This window comes from Triturus cristatus, chromosome 12 (genome assembly GCF_964204655.1).
Source record: "Triturus cristatus chromosome 12, aTriCri1.1, whole genome shotgun sequence".
NCBI lineage: Eukaryota > Metazoa > Chordata > Amphibia > Caudata > Salamandridae > Triturus > Triturus cristatus.
This window is the reverse complement of record NC_140595.1, coordinates 36,004,358-36,021,565: the sequence shown is the minus strand read 5'-3', so window position 1 is coordinate 36,021,565 and position 17,208 is coordinate 36,004,358. Positions and strand designations below refer to the sequence as shown.

General features: G+C 42.4%; 1 protein-coding gene across 8 annotated transcripts in view; it reads left to right on the top strand.

The window, feature by feature from the left end:
* Positions 1-17,208, top strand: part of PDE4C (phosphodiesterase 4C) — an 895,999-nt gene that overhangs the window by 796,421 nt on the left and 82,370 nt on the right. For all 8 annotated transcript variants that reach the window (XM_085638143.1, XM_085638146.1, XM_085638144.1 and 5 more), the window contains 4 exons: positions 10,877-11,068; positions 12,466-12,502; positions 13,023-13,096; positions 15,129-15,178. In XM_085638143.1, coding sequence (XP_085494269.1) covers positions 10,877-11,068; positions 12,466-12,502; positions 13,023-13,096; positions 15,129-15,178 — 353 coding nt within the window. The remainder of the gene's footprint in view (positions 1-10,876; positions 11,069-12,465; positions 12,503-13,022; positions 13,097-15,128; positions 15,179-17,208) is intronic.

Sequence of the window (17,208 nt, the reverse complement as noted above, 5' to 3'; positions counted from 1 at the left end):
TCACTACTAGCACCTCATCCAGGCAGACTTATTCTGTAAGATATCAGTGTTATTTATGTCTTTGTTTAGTTGCAGTGTTGTGGTGTGAGCCACAGGCAATGGGTAACACACTGCTTTACATCTATGCAAATGTGCATATGTCCAGTTACATCATATCAAGAGTTCAGTATAATGCATCAGTTAAAGGGGGCCATAGTTTCAAGATGGATGACTTTGGCAAAGCAGAACTTTCAGGTTCTTGTTTGCAGCTCTGAAAGGAGGATGCCGACCTCACAGCGCAGGAGCGGTGGTCCAGACTTAGGCGCCCCACCAAAGAGGGAATGTTTAAGAGCGTCTCTCTTTTTGACAGGGAATGTTGAGGAGATGGCTAACAGAGCACCAAAGGGACCCAAGACTCCTTGACATGATCATTGCTCAGCGAGATAGACTCCAGTGTAAAGTGTTTTATGGATGTAGTGCATTTTAGTTACACTCAGGGCCACTAGAATTATAATATTCTGCAGTTGTGGCATTTTCCGACTAGTTATGGTTTGTCACATCTGCCACATTATCCATCATCTGCATAAGTAGCAGATTTTAAGAAACAAAATTTGTTTTCAGCTCAGACAGATGAAAAGTTACAGAAAAGATCCCCACGCGTGTTGCCACGCATCGGCGGCCCTTTTGTCGCGCAGTGGTAGGTCACCTTTCGGATGCAGATTGATGTATTTAGGTGTTAAACTGATATTAATGATGTGAAATCTTTTCCTAAACAGCGTTAACATTTGTAACAATTACAAAATAGTGCACTAGCACTGCTTCAAAATATGACACGTTGTGCCGCATAATTTGCTTCTCCTTAGTGCAGAATTTAGTTTACCCTGCCGCATAATTTGGTCTTTCTCTGCTGCTCAATTCTAGTGACCCTGACATCCTCCTAGCCTTCAGAGGAAACCAATTCTCTATCAATAATGTATATTATAGTTCCTAAGGTTGTGCGAGGGCTCATATTAACGGGCCCTTCAGCTACCAAAGCACAAGAAACATTAATGGCTGAGAAATGACTCATGAAGAAGGAAAACACGATCTAGTGATAACTAACCACGTGTCCTGCTTCCAGCCGACTCCTTTGTCATGCAGTTTAGTGAAGCTTGCTTTTTCTTTCTAACTTTATTTAGGAAGCATCGCCACCTAGTGGTCGTTTGATATATGCCTTTTGGAATCTTCTTAGACTACTGTTCCTCGTAGCAAAGACAATGAAAACCTTAATATAAATCAGTCCCCTGGAGCCATTCATCGAGGGGGTTCGCCCTAGAATAGAGAAAACAAGCATTTGCAATGCAATAGGTCTCGCATTTTCCAGAGTTTGAGCTATTGGCATTGTAAATGACAATGCCTTTTATTTATGTGTTGTTTTGAAATGAATAAAAGGCACAGTCATTTACAATGGCAATAGCTTGAACTCTCTCAAATGCGAGGTATTTTGCATTTCAAATGCATTCTGTGCAAGTGCCAGCCCTCTGAGTGAGTACGACAAGCCACTGTTAACAGTTAGGAAGATTTATCAGCAGCATGGATGGCGCTCATGAAGGTTGTTTGGGTTACTGCATTTCTCACCAGCTGTCTTAGTGAAAAGAGTGTGTAATGCGCTTAACAGGCCACTGCCTCAGTGCACGGAATGTCAAAAATATTGCCGGAACCTTCAGAAGGCTAGAATATCATAAGCACCGACTGCGTTTTACTATGATTGTGCAGAGAAACGGAGAAAGGCTTTGCAGAGGGGGATTGAATGAGGCTTTGCACAGGTTACTGAGGGGATGTCGGTATAACATTTGAAGATCACTGCTATACACTGATGAGGAAGATCTACCCGAAATAAGAGTATTTCTGTTACAAAGATATGCTGGTGTGTGATCGTATTTAAGACTACTATTACAAATAGCTTTAAGTTTGGAGAATGAAGATTATCACTTTACAAATTTTAACATTTGAAAGGACAATCACTCAACTTTTGCGCTTCTTTGCATTTTAATTGTAGGAAGAACTAGAAGCTGGGAATCAGAAACACTTGAACATTAAAAGGTTTCGCATTCCCGTATATTCAAAAACTGATCAAGTTCTAGTTTGAGCTAGATACCATGATAGTACAGCGACTGCCACACCGTAATGCTGCGGCTGTTCTTTCACGGGAGGTAAGGAAGAGCACTCGAGATAAAAGAGGGGTATAGAAAACCTTCAGCATTAAAAACGAAACTATGTTTAGTCAAATAATTCGAGAGGCAGCAAGCTAAGTGATCGCGATTGCGTTCAAACATCAAAGCGGCCTTGTGGGTGAGAAAGTGAAAGTAATCTCGGTAAAACGCGGCGCGCGCGCGCCCGCGCACATGCACTGTAGCTCTAGGCTGGCCTGGTAGCACTTTTTGGAGCCCTCTCAATAAGTCTCGCCAGACCAGCGCATGCGCTGGGTCAGGCGAGACCTAAAAACTGAAGCAGCGCAAATGCAGGGTTTTCAGTCATTTTATCCCAAGTAGAAGTGAAATATGCGGAATTATGTGCATTTAAAATGGACTCTTACTTTCATTTCAGCACCAGAGGCATGGTGGACACTACACATCTAAAATCGCTTGAACCCTGAAGAAAAGTCTTGTTTTTTGCGGGGAAGGAATACAGTCACAACACATTTATATGTTGCACAGAGTGCAGTATAATCACGGTTACAGTCAAACGTTTAGCAATGACACGTTTCAACTACCTATCACTTTGATCCTCTGTACCCCTTAACAGAAAACTTTCCAAAAAGACTGTTTATGAGATTTTTTTTTAACAAGATTCATGTACGTGGACCTAATAAGGCTCCATAGTTTGCGATCACAGAACTCGTCTGCCTCATTCAACCCTATGTTTGTATTTTTGTTTACAGACTAGTACAAAAAGTGCATTTTTCAGTGTTTTTATAGAAATTCATTGCAGTGAAACAGGTAACATTATGGATTAATATTACATTTAAAAAAACGTTGGTGGGACAGCAATAATAATTTCAACCAAAAGTTAGCACCAAATCTTCATAACAGAATATAGGAATTCATTACAAAACTAATGACTGTAAATATTCTCAACAAGCATTGGCAATGACAACAGGCCAGGCTTTAAAGGAATGTTGTATAGTAATGTGGAAGATTACAAATAAACAGCATGAAAATTAATATATATTTGCGGAGAAGCAGAGAACTGTAGAATTATACTGGTAGAGGTTAAAAGGTCAGGTGACAGTTGCACTGTCAAGCCAGACCTAAACATCCATGTAGGTTAAAGACACCCTTCACCCATCTGCGCTGCTGCCAGAGAAGCACAACATAAATTATCTAGTTATTTGAGACATTTGAATAGCATTACAATGTCATATGTGCCCCTGAAAGTCCAAGCTCAGGCACCTGGATAAATAAAAGGATCACAGCTGCCTGGAGGCCAAGCCCTTTGTTTGTGGAAGCGCACAGCTTCTGCCCAATCAAAACATGTACCCCTGGATTTCGAAATGTGGGTGGAGCCAAAGCCCCTCTGTGGCGATGCTCACATAATTGTCTGGCAACAGCTGCGCTGTCAAGACAGGCCATAGCCATGTTCAGTGTGGCCTATGTGCAGGTGAAAAGTGTTTCTTGCTGAATATGAGTGCTGCTCATATCACAACGTTGCATTTAAATCCCTGTTTACTAATTGTACAGAATAAGGTGGGGTATTTACCACCCCGTTAAATACCCCAGTGTGAGGTATTTACCAAGTGTGGTAAATACCTGTTCCAAGTTTTCATCTTGGAAATGAGACATGACGCGCACAATGGTCATTTACAACGCCGACTCTGCATGTTTTCCCTTTTTCTCCCCGTCTTTGCCTTCTGATATATTTCGACTGGTTTGACCCGCTGGAATCTATCACGGGAAAATTGCAAGATTGTGATAATTATCACACAACTCCTAATTCCAAACCCTGTGTATACTCCTGTTCACACAGAGTTCAGGATGGAGCCATGAACTTGTAATCAGTGCCTTCGTGTACAGCAGCGTGAGGAGTGATGGATAGAACGTGTGCACTTTACCTCACTATACTGGTGCGTGGGGGTTATGAGTGTAACTGACGTGAAAAGTGTTTTAGTGCCATGTGTAACGAGTCATGGAACGTACTCCTCATAATGCTGCGATTGTGTGGCTGGCCCTGTGTCGCTGTGAAGTCGACTGATGACCATGGTGTCTTGCCCGTCATCATTGGGAGGAACGGGTTTCACGTCTTGAGCGGTTTCTGGAAGCGGAGGCACAACTCATAGGAACGCATTGGGCACAGGTGAAGGCTCTTAATCAACCATCACGAACATTACAAAGTTTGAGTAGGCGCACGTTTCATCATTTGAGGTATAGTGGGCACTTCTAAATGAGCTATAATCACTCGTGCCTTGAGCTTAGTGCAATATACTCACTCATACCTTGAGCTTAGTGTGATATACCCACTCGCGCCTTGAGCTTAGTGTGATATACCCTCACGTGCCTTGAGCTTAGTGCAATATACTCACTCATACCTTGAGCTTAGTGTGATATACCCACTTGTGCCTTGAGCTTAATGTGATATACCCACTCGCGCCTTGAGCTTAGTGTGATATACCCACTCGTGCCTTGAGCTTAGTGTGATATACCCACTCGTGTCTTGAGCTTTGTGTGATATACCCACTCGTGCCTTGAGCTTAGTGTGATATACCCACTTGCGCCTTGCGCTTAGTGTGATATACCCACTCGTGCTTTGAGCTTAGTGCAATATACTCACTCATACCGTGAGCTTAGTGTGATATATCCACTCGCGCCTTGATCTTAGTGTGATATACCCACTTGTGCCATGAGCTTAGTGCAACATACTCACTCATACCTTGAGCTTAGTGTGATATACCCACTTGTGCCTTGAGCTAAGTGTGATATACCCACTCGCGCCTTGAGCTTAGTGTGATATACCCACCCGTGCCTTGAGCTTAGTGCAATATACTTACTCATACCTTGAGCTCAGTGTGATATACCCACTCGCGCCTTGAGCTTAGTGTGATATACCCACTTGTGCCTTGAGTTTAGTGCAATATACTCTCTCATACCTTGAGCTTAGTGTGATATACCCACTTGTGCCTTGAGTTTAGTGCAAGATACTCACTCATACCTTGAGCTGAGTGAGATATACCCACTCATACCTCGAGCTTAGTGCAATATACTCACTCATACCTTGAGCTTAGTGTGATATACCCACTTGTGCCTTGAGCTTAGTGTGATATACCCACTCGTGCCTTGAGCTTAGTGTGATATACCCACTCGTGCCTTGAGCTTTGTGTTATATACCCACTCGTATCTTGAGCTTTGTGTGATATACCCACTCGTATCTTGAGCTTTGTGTGATATACCCACTCGCGCCTTGAGCTTAGTGTGATATACCCACTCGTGCCTTGAGCTTAGTGCAATATACTCACTCATACCTTGAGCTTAGTGTGATATACCCACTCGTGCCTTGAGCTTAGTGTGATATACCCACTCGTGCCTTGAGCTTAGTGTGATATACCCACTCGTGCCTTCAGCTTAGTGTGATATACCCACTCGTGCCTTGAGCTTTGTGTGATATACCCACTCGTGTCTTGAGCTTTGTGTGATATACCCACTCGTGCCTTGAGCTTAGTATGATATACCCACTCGTGCCTTGAGCTTAGTGCAATATACTCACTCATACCTTGAGCTTAGTGTGATATACCCACTCGTGCCTTGAGCTTAGAGTGATATACCCACTCGTGCCTTGAGCTTAGTGTGATATACCCACTCGTGCCTTGAGCTTAGTGTGATATACCCACTCGTGCCTTCAGCTTAGTGTGATATACCCACTCGTGCCTTGAGCTTTGTGTGATATACCCACTCGTGTCTTGAGCTTTGTGTGATATACCCACTCGTGCCTTGAGCTTAGTGTGATATACCCACTCGTGCCTTCAGCTTAGTGTGATATACCCACTCGTGCCTTGAGCTTTGTGTGATATACCCACTCGTGTCTTGAGCTTTGTGTGATATACCCACTCGTGCCTTGAGCTTAGTGTGATATACCCACTCGTGCCTTCAGCTTAGTGTGATATACCCACTCGTGCCTTGAGCTTTGTGTTATATACCCACTCGTGTCTTGAGCTTTGTGTGATATACCCACTCGTATCTTGAGCTTACTGTGAGATATACCCACTCGTGCCTTCAGCTTAGTGTGATATACCCACTCGTGCCTTGAGCTTTGTGTTATATACCCACTCGTGTCTTGAGCTTTGTGTGATATACCCACTCGTATCTTGAGCTTTGTGTGATATACCCACTCGCACCTTGAGCTTAGTGTGATATACCCACTCGTGCCTTGAGCTTAGTGCAATATACTCACTCATGCCTTGAGCTTAGTGTGATATACCCACTCGTGCCTTGAGCTTAGTGTGATATACCCACTCGTGCCTTCAGCTTAGTGTGATATACCCACTCGTGCCTTGAGCTTTGTGTGATATACCCACTCGTGTCTTGAGCTTTGTGTGATATACCCACTCGTGCCTTGAGCTTTGTGTGATATACCCACTCGTGCCTTCAGCTTAGTGTGATATACCCACTCGTGCCTTGAGCTTTGTGTGATATACCCACTCGTGTCTTGAGCTTTGTGTGATATACCCACTCGTGCCTTGAGCTTAGTGTGATATACCCACTCGTGCCTTCAGCTTAGTGTGATATACCCACTCGTGCCTTGAGCTTTGTGTTATATACCCACTCGTGTCTTGAGCTTTGTGTGATATAGCCACTTGTACCTCAATCCTGCACTGAATTCCCTTACTGTTTTGGACTCTCAATTAGGATTTAAATTCCAGCTTTCCTGGCATGGCACCACTGTCTGTTTCAATCCATCTATTTTAAGAAGAAAAGAAAAATATATATATATATATCTCAACAGCAATTCTGACCTTTTCAAAGCGACAGGCACCGACACGCTGGAGTAGTTCACAGGAATTTTACTATTCAGTAGGCTCTAAGACGCGTTTCGGTGGAGGGACCACCTTGATCACCTCTATATGTATAAAACAATATACCTGTGTATGCTACTGACGTTGCACTTGTTAATTGCGAGACAATAGTGAGACAATAGACACAGTCAATAGATTCGTGCAAACTTAGCTTTAAGGAGCAGAAGAACTATTTACAGGAAAATATTGTACCAGGGTGCCTTGAAACAAGAGGTGTGTGGAGGTCAGTTGAGACCAGATTGGAGAGACATGGGTGGGAGGTGAAGAAGAGGGCAAGGGAAACTTTTACCCGGGGTATTGGAAGACGTCACACTGTATAGTTGAATGTTCATCCAACATATACTTACATTACCCAAGAAAACACACTTCTACAATCTCTGACACATGCAGACAAAGTTATTTGTCTAGAATCACACAATGTTTGGATTGGCCTCAATGGATGCTGGGATTGGAACTCAATTTAAAATCTGTTGCATCTTCTACAAAGAATTGCTTTGTCATCACAGGCTATTTGTGCATGACAAGTCAAAAACTGCAGGTGGTCCCTCAACGAAAGACAAAACAAACATCCGGACTCAAGCGTCCACGTCCCAAGTATCTTACATGCGCCCTCGCAATAAATGTTTTAAGCTTTCACGCTCCTCTGGCATTCAACTCAGTCCACGCAATAAGTTATTCAAAATTTTTCAAATTCGTGGCCTCATAGCATTAATGACACATCCTGAGCTAAATACCAAATTAAACCTATTTCGAAAATGTGACTAGTTCATTTACTGTTTCACCTGCAGCCTCATCTTGGGTAGAAGGTCTGAGCCATGGGTCATGGAGACGAGGGGTTAGAAAAGTAAACCAAATAAATACTAGTTTTGTATTGGCGGATTGAGGAAGAGAGAAATGAACAAGAATATTGGAGAAGTACAAACGCATTTGCATATGGACACTTAAAAACTGAACAATATGGTTCAGGTTTCGTATACAGCGCTTAACACCAGTGGCAGCCATTTATTTACAAGGCACTGCTAAGGCTGTTTTATAAGCTAAAAGGGGCCAGGAAAAAAAATTGATTTATTCAGGATTAAATAATATGGACAAGGCCAGAACTAGGAATAGAATTTAGGTTTGCTGTACCAAAGTCAGTATATTTGCTGCAACTGCTCCACATTGTTATTGTAGGACAGGAAATGTGTTCCCTGCCCCCCAAACTACCCCTCTGAGAAGTGCTGTCATTAATAAAGATGGGAGGTGACACCCGTCTGGGATGTCTCATCCGTCCTCATCACTGGTGTCGTGGTGGAATCTTCGTAGTTCACTGGAGGGCGGGGCCAGCTGTCAGAAGCTTGCACTGAGATCACCGCTCAGTCCATCGGGCCAGGATGGATTGGCAACGATACGTTGTCGCTGAACTGCTAAAAATACCTCTCCGGGCTATTTTCAGTTTACTACGGTCAGGGCCGGTAAATCGGGCTGATCCCGAGGTGCCCTGATGAAGGCCAGAGGCGGGTGAGCAAGGACAGGCACGGTGGTCCTGTGCCACCTGAGGTCCATGTTCATCCGCATTACCAGGGTCTTCTAAGCGGTGTGGTTCAGCAGTGTGCATACCTGCACCAGGTCTAAATCACTCTGGTGGTCCAGGGTTTCATACAGCTTATTGATACTGGCTTTCTTTGAGTTTGAGCCCATTCGGCCAGGTTTATTCTCCAATATTAGTTGACCGAAAATTCTGTATTTGCGTGCAGTACTCAAATTCAGTATGTGTGCACAGTGAACACATCTGTCAGATGAATAGCAGCTGGGCGTCATTCAATGGAATCTCATGATGTGGTAGACTTCAAGAAAGTCTCACCCATTGATGGACCCTGTGGCCTGACAGATGTTAGTGGTCTCACTCAATGAGAGCCATCCTGGGAAGTTACATTTCAGGAGAGTCTCTCTCATTGGACGTCTCAATGGTGTAGTAGACATTAGTAGATTGTCACGCGTTGGACTACTCATTCGTATGGTCGACTTCAACGAAGCCTTCTTCTTTTTTTGCAGAAATTGGGGTTTTAGGCACCATTTAGATGCCTACCGTTTGTTGAAATCTGATTTATCCCCCCTACTGTATTTGCTGTTAGCAAGTATTTAGCAGCTGTATGGAAGATCAGAAGAACTTTTTTAATGAATTAAAAGTTTAAATTGTTTTACATGAGTACTTATGGTTGCAAAATTTCTGTAAATGATATATCCAATTTTACATGCAGATGTTCCTTGTCTTGGAAAATTTTGTTTTGTTTTCTGTTTGTATTGTATTTCTTTTATGACTCTATGAGTCGAAATAAAGATTTAAGAAAGATTAATGGATTTTGGTGCCGTCTCTCAGTTGGCTTCCTTGGTGACTTGATAGATTTCAATCATATCTCATACATCGTCAGTTTCCGCAGCATGGTCAGTTTCATTGCGTTCATATTCATTTCCAGCCTCGATGACGTGGTAGATCATTGAGGTCTCCTCCCTTAGCAATTTCAATGGTGTGGGAGATTTCAGCAAAGTTTCACTTATTAGCACCTTTTTGGGGTTTGGTGAACTTCAGTGATGGTTCACTCACTGGCCGTCTTGGTGGTGGTGGACATCGCAGGGATGAGTGAGTCACCTGTAGCCTCAATGATGTGGTAGATTTCAACAAAGCCTCTCTCGTTCACCATCTATGACATCCATAGGTTTCAATTAAGTTTTACTCGTCAAATCCTGATGTGGTGGTGAATTTCAAAGCAGTCTCGCGCATCAGCACTTTCGATGGCATAGTTTCACTGCAGTCATGCTCACTGGCACGTTAAGTGACGCAGTTTATTTCAGTGATGTCTCGTTCGTTGGACATCCAGGTGGCGTTGTAGAGTTCAGTGAAGAGTTCCTCATCAGAAGCCTCAATGAGGTGGTAGATTTAGTGACGTCTCACTCGCTGGCAGTTTTAATGCCGATACGACTTGTTGCTCATCGGCAGTCTGAATGATGTGGTAGATTTCAGTGACACCTTCAATGGTTTAGTAGATTTCATTGAGGTTCCACTTGTTGGTACTTTTACATTTTATTGTATATGTTGAAGGACTGCGTGTACTGTGGTACTTCAGTGGCCTCATAATCGACCCTATGTTCTCCCATACATTTGAAGGTTGCAAAACCTCTATGTAATCCTATCCTTCGGCAGTTTCATTGTGTTTATAGATGACGATGGAATCTCGTTCAATTTACTGCTTTCGTGACCATTACCAGAATATCTGTAACTTCTGCTAAAAATAACTTCTTGGATTTTAACTGGGTTTTGTCCTGTATTTGATCATTAATCTCACGTTAGGAAACACCTTTCCACTATGAGGTTCATGGTAATTTAAACATTTGGCATAGTACTAGAACGTCGCTAAGTCTCGCGCAGTAGATTATATGTTTTTTATCAATTATTTTATTGCTCTAATTTTTCATCTTTGCCATTCGAACCCAGTTATAATGTCACAACTTCTCCCATTTTGTAGGTGCCCCACCACACTTCATGTCCTCTGAAGCTTATAGGGTCTCTCAGATTTATTTATTTAAGAGTTTTATCTAGTGCTGGCCAAACCCAAAGGTATCAGAGCGCTTTGTAACAATAATTTTGACGATAACAGACAAACATTAGATGAACATTAAATGAAAAGTATTCCCATCTTGCCACCATTTTGCCGCCATCCTAATCTTTTCTGCCAGGGACCAAAAGGGAATTTGCCTTAAACTTCTGTTTTCTTTTTCTTTTTTAAATAAGACATAGTTCTAAAATTCTAAATATCAGAAAGAGGATAAGTTCATATTCTTGCTACATGTTTCTAACCTTTTCTTCTTCCATTCCAGCTTTGATGTGGAAAATGGCCTGTCAACGGGGAGAAGCCCGCTGGATCCCCAGGCTAGCCCGGGCTCCGCTCTCATCCTCCAAGGAAACTTCCCGCACAGCCAACGACGAGAGTCCTTCCTCTACCGCTCCGACAGTGACTATGACATGTCACCGAAAGCAATGTCTCGAAACTCCTCCATCGCCAGTGAACTGTAAGTTTTCCATTGTTTTCTAGGCCGTAATGAGTTGCTCATATGTCACAGTTTCCCTGCATGTCTAGGCTCAGGACGTTGACGCGTGGTCAGTAAGTGACTGACGAAGCCGGAAGTAGCTTAGGGCCACAGTCGAGCAGAAGTGGTAGCAGTTGTATTTGTGGCAAGTGCAAGTTAAAGATGATGTTTGATAAGAAGACTTTATCTAACTTGTGGTTGGTCCCACTCTATTTATCTAATTTGTGAAAAAGATACAACTGACTTAGAGCTCTCTGTGTCATGCTGAGTTTCTGGCAACTCATTAATATTGTGTTCACTTGCAGGTCAATTTCACTTTGTTAACTCATCTATTTGCTTCATAATTTTTTATACAAAATGTTTATTAAAATGCATGGATGAGGACTCAGGCGCATGCCTTGCTGTCTGGAAATGATAAATATATGTGAATATTATGAAAATGGCCTGTTTTCCAAAGTAGTAATCTCGATGGAATTATATTGAGTACTATATAACATAGTTCACACCAACATCTTACCCACACAAATGTTTCCATGGTCACTCACTCTTATGTCTTCTGTGTTCATTCAGGGCCTTCTCGTTCAGTTACGTCAATAACTTAAATTCCATGTTATTTCAAACATCTAATGTCGCAAACACCTGAGTCCTGTATTATTGAATGTCACAGTATCGAAGTCGCAAATGTCGATCACCATCCGCTTCAGAATATCAGCTACCAACGTATCGTCAATGTGATAATACTCGGAGAAGTATAGATTTTCTTTCCTTAACTTCACTCCTACTTACCTTGACAATATGTTGATAGTCATTATTGAAGAATCAATACAAGTCTAGGTTGACATTTAAACTTTGCGGATGTGGTTGAAGAGCAACTAAAACACTGAAATCAGAAACACGAATCTCAGGTGTCTGTGTGAACAAAGAATGGAGGGGCGTGAACTTTCCAAATGTGATGGGTTCTAATTCCCGAAGATAAGCAACTTTCTCCATTTGGATGTTTTTAGGATTGGACCGTGGCCGGGCAGGTCCATTTGAACATCAAAGACTATTTGTATATTTGTATTAATCTCTGGTTTCTTGTACTGGTATCATGGTTTCTAGGCCCAGTTAGATGAAATGAATTAACATCAACCTTGACTGAAGGCTGCCCTCTAGAGGCAGGGTGAGCAACTATCATTAAATTATCTAACGGTCAACCCTGCCGACCAATCCACCACCCGACAGCCTTTTAAGAGAAGGCTGAACTAGGGACTGCTGGAGGGGGAATTTCACACGTGAAGATCTCAAAAATTTGAAATCATTATGCGTTATTGGCAGAGGGAAAAACATATCTGGATTCCTGCAAACATTGTCAACTAATGAGAATTTTTTCTTTGCAGACACGGAGAAGACATGATTGTGACACCTTTTGCACAGGTATGTGTCACCAGTGCTTAAACTGTACACAAAAATGTGCTGGAGTTTTTGTTAAGAGTCCACCACCGGCACTGCCATATCCTGGAGTTGCAGAATACCACAGCTACCGAGTCTTGATTCCAACTTATGCCTCTTTCTTCTCCACCTTTCTGCTCCTGTCTCCTTATCTCACTGTTTCAGAGTCTTTTCACCTCTTTGTCACTCTTTTGCTTTATTTCTGTAGCTCTGCCTTTCTCTCTTTTTTACCTTTCTCATGCTCTGGGCCAAAGTCTGATGAAAAATAAGTCCATTGACCTCATCCATCCATTGTGGTTCTAATCTCTGTAAGATGTGGACATGACATTGGCTAAAGCCATGGATTCAAGCCTACAATGTAGTCCTGATCACCACATTATTAGGACTTTGTTTTTGATTAAACCCATCGTCTTCATGCCACCTTCACGCTTCTGTTCATCATAAGATGTTGAGTTGTTTATGGCTGAACCCACCATGCTCAAGCTTCCGCTGTGCCTTTCTCTAGGTCCTGGCGAGTTTACGCACTGTACGGAGCAACTTTGCAATGCTGACCCATCTACAAGACAGAGTGACAAACAAGTAAGTGATGAGTCCAAATCCATGTGCATGGAGAGAAGAGGGTCACGTTTGCTGGTGGTTCTATGGGTCACATTAGTGATCTGTTGTGACGTACTTCACTGTTAAAGGTCTCTTTCGGGTTTACCACCCGTTACAATTATAAATGCCCCTATATCTTACAAAAGCAGCCTAAATCGGTGTTGTTAAGGTCTATAGAGTTGCCGGTGGAGATGAGTCGCGCTTTTTCTTCTTTTACTCCTTCAGCCATAAGATCGACGCCTCTTGATCATTCCCGTGTTGACCTTGTGACGGTCAATACAGGCTTGAAGACTTGGGGCGTGCAGAAGATCTTGACGGACGGGTTACTCCACCACAACGGTGATGGATATCCTGTCTGCAGAAAAATTAATCCCATAGGATGTCATCGTTGTGATGGAGTAACCCGTCCGCCAAGATCTAAGTCAGTCCCTTAGCTATTCGTCAATCTCTTGGCTGACAGACCAGCTCATGTACGCATCATGGTCTAAAGAGACTGGTGAGTTTAAAAGCCAATTAGGTGAGGGCAGAGTCAGGAACATGTCAGACACAAAGTCTATGAAGGATCAGGAGACAGTTCAGACACAGTCCCATACCCGTCACCTAGACACAGGGATGAATCTTCCCAAAGAAGGAGCTAAGGGTAAACCCACAGAAAGCCAAGAAGGAACCTGACACGATGAAGCAGCAGGAAAACAGTGGTTGGAGTATTCAAATTAACTAATTTCCACCCTTCTTAAGAGTTTAGCGAACAGGGTACCAAATCAAAAACATTTTGGATGTCCCAACCTCCATAAGAGCATATTAAAGTCAAAGAAATTCTAAATATGTCAGTATTGACTGAGTAAAATGTCCACAAAACTCTAAATTTGCCCTTTTGTCTATTTATGATCAACATTTGATCAATACAATTAATTGAACACATTTCATTATAATGTCAGTGTTGATAACAACAGTCTCAAAATACTCATGTAGAAAAAAAAATGTTTAGCATAGTACTTTAAATAGATAACACACAAGAAAACTAGTGAAAATATGCTTGATGCCCAGAAGTAAGTCACGCCTTTGTGTACAGCTTTTATGGGGATACGTGTGGGAACTAAGAGCTGATGACTATAGGGCTACCTTAAATTATTGATGAAAGAGGTTATATTCTCACAGTAAGACATTATTTGATCGTATATCCTTGTCTCACATGTACCATTCTCAGTAGCGTTTCAGGATTGACCAATGGAAGCTATTAATCACTGCCGGATTGACAGATGCAGGTGTTCTACTGTCCCGCACCTCCACATTCTTTCAATAATGTTTTTTCCCTCAATATGACAAGCCCAATTCCTACACCATAGCTATTGGGCCTACTTTTTGCATGTGTTGCACTTTTTTGGTTTTCCTGCCGTGTGCGACACTCTGCATGCGTACTCTTCCAACAGCAGGCTGTCTTACTGATATTTCTTCCATTCCCTGGCCTCTCGAATCAGGGATGAGCCACCTCCACTCTTCTCATTTTTCTTGTTGCTCCCAATTTAGGACTTCTCAGGTCCACCCAGTAGAACCCCTCAGATATTCAACCGCCCTGATGATGGCCCATAAAGTAATTCAGGGTTGAAACGCCATTGAACCTAGGATATTGACTCATGAGCAAACTTTTTGCGACAATATAACCATTTGATCAGCAATTTTGTTACCACAATGAAATGAGTCCCATTAATCATTTTATTCAAATTTTTTGACTCACATTATTGACTAAATGAGTTAGATTAACTACTACAGTGGAACCACTGTTTTTCTGTTGCATCCATGAATGTTTGTCAGCGTTAATGGCCAATCAGAAGGGCAGGTTCATGGGGACATCACTTGGGTTCTCTGTGGACAAGTTACACAATGCGTAGATCCTTCACATGTCCTTGGACTCAAGACATCCCTTTCAGCCCTGATGGTTCTAAAAGTTGTCCGTCAGTGACATCGCTTGGTATGTCCCCCACACTAATAGTTCTCACTCATTTTCTTTTTGTAGACGACAGACCACCAGCAATACACCTTCGATGTGCAAGCCCAACCTCTCAGGTGAGTGAAAAGAGGAAAGACTATAATACAGAGAATGGGAAAAACCTTAGAACAAACTACACGTCTCTGGGTCACAATTTAGTGTGGTTGGGAAACAGACGCAAAGTGTCAGAATAATAAACCAGCCGCAGAATTAGCAACTATTAGTTTGATATGTGCAGTAGTGTTTTTTTCCCATATAAGGTGTTGTGTTTACATTTCCGTCCATTCGCACATCTATAATTGTGCTTATTTGAGCAAAGCAAGAGAGGCATTTGGGAATATTTTGGACATTTGCATCTGTTATCCATCAGGGGAGCATTGTGATGGTGTAAGCATACTGCTCAGTTTAATTGCAGGTTTTCTCTTCCACGCTTCTACACATGCACTCACACTGGACCCGGGTATAGTGTTTTGCCATAATATGAGGGAGCGCTTATGTCAACCGTGGGCTCTGTTCGCGCATAGTTTTCTCAAACTTCAAAATTATGGGAGAATATTATAGAGACCCCGTGGGTTACTCTTTATTAGAATAAAGTCATGTTTACAGTGTACCACTTCTTGTAAAGTCCTGCTTAGTTGTGCATACACACAACTCTCCAAGGACAGTTGTAAAAAAAGATACAGAATGTTATGTTGGTATGAACCTTTCATACTGGTGGCGCCCTTTACCAGTATGGAGGACGTCTTGCCCAGAGACAAAGTGGTCTCTTAGCATCGTATGTGGTTGGGTTTCCTATTTTTTATTGAGGATAGTCTTGTTGGGTAATGTCCGGCAGGATTAGAAGATGGTGAGGTATTGTTCAGTGATGGAAGATACTCTGTAAGTGGCGGCAAAGGGGCCTCTCTGCGAGACGTGTTCTGAGGGGAGAGCATTTATTTTAAAAAGGTTATTCATACGGCTATTTTGATATTTGGACCCAACAGCAAAATACATTTTTTCTATTCTGGAGCTTTCTCTCTGCTAGTAACAAGGCCTTAGTAAGGACATTTGTTGGTATTTAGCTCCCTCTTGTGGCCAATGTGTGGTAACGCCATTAGGCAGCTGTCTGCAGTGGCCTTCATGCAGCACCGCCCTGTTTCTATATGAAACGCCAGAAAGATTCTCCTTTTGAAATGCAGCTAGAGTCCCTGATTCCTCATATACTGTTCTGCCTGTTGACTTGGTGTAGCAAACGTCTGTGTTGTTTATGATGTTGCTTAGAATGTGAACATGGCTGCCGTGAAAAGCATGCACAAAGCAGTGGAGGTAACACACTGCGGCGGTGGGGCTGTCAGAATGCGTACATTCCTGTACATGCCAGTACGTCATGTTGCTGTGGGCACAAGGAACTGCTCGCAGCGGTACACCAAGAGGCAGGGAGACCATGGCTGCTTCAGGGCTTGCATGTGTCTGCTCCTCTGCATGAAAAACTTTGGCCTTTTTGTCCACTATTATGATACCACATAGGATCTCTTCTGTACATTTATTTCATTTCTTGAAGAGGCATTTTTTTTTAGTACAAACTGTTATAATGTAAACGCAGTTATTACCTCTGCCCTTTATTCATATTGATGGACATTAATTTTTTTTAATGAAAATTCATGCATCAACAATAATATTTATTTTTTTACATAAACTAGTAAAGCAAGAAACAAGTGAGAAAAAATTACAAATATGAATGTCTTATGGATTTGCATATCATTAGTTCCTTTAAAGCACCTTGTAAGATTGACGGACATTAAGTACTTATTATTGCAATCAAATAAACGTTGGTAATATCATGCAGTTTTCAGCTCAGCTTGTGGGCCGGCGGATTAGATTTATGGAATTTCAATCTGCGGATAGATTGGTTTGGTCTTAAAGCAGCCATCCAGGGAAAGTATAAAGCGTGTCCTCTTACGCAGTCCTGCGTCCTCAGCAGTCACCAACAATGGGGGGTCCGGAATGTCTCTTTGTTTCATTGGTTGGGTTGCAAACTCTATTGTGACATCCTTCACTAGATGGCCCCTTTAAATATCCAAATAAGCTGCGACAGGGTCTATGTGTACTAAGGATAGCTGAATGCCCC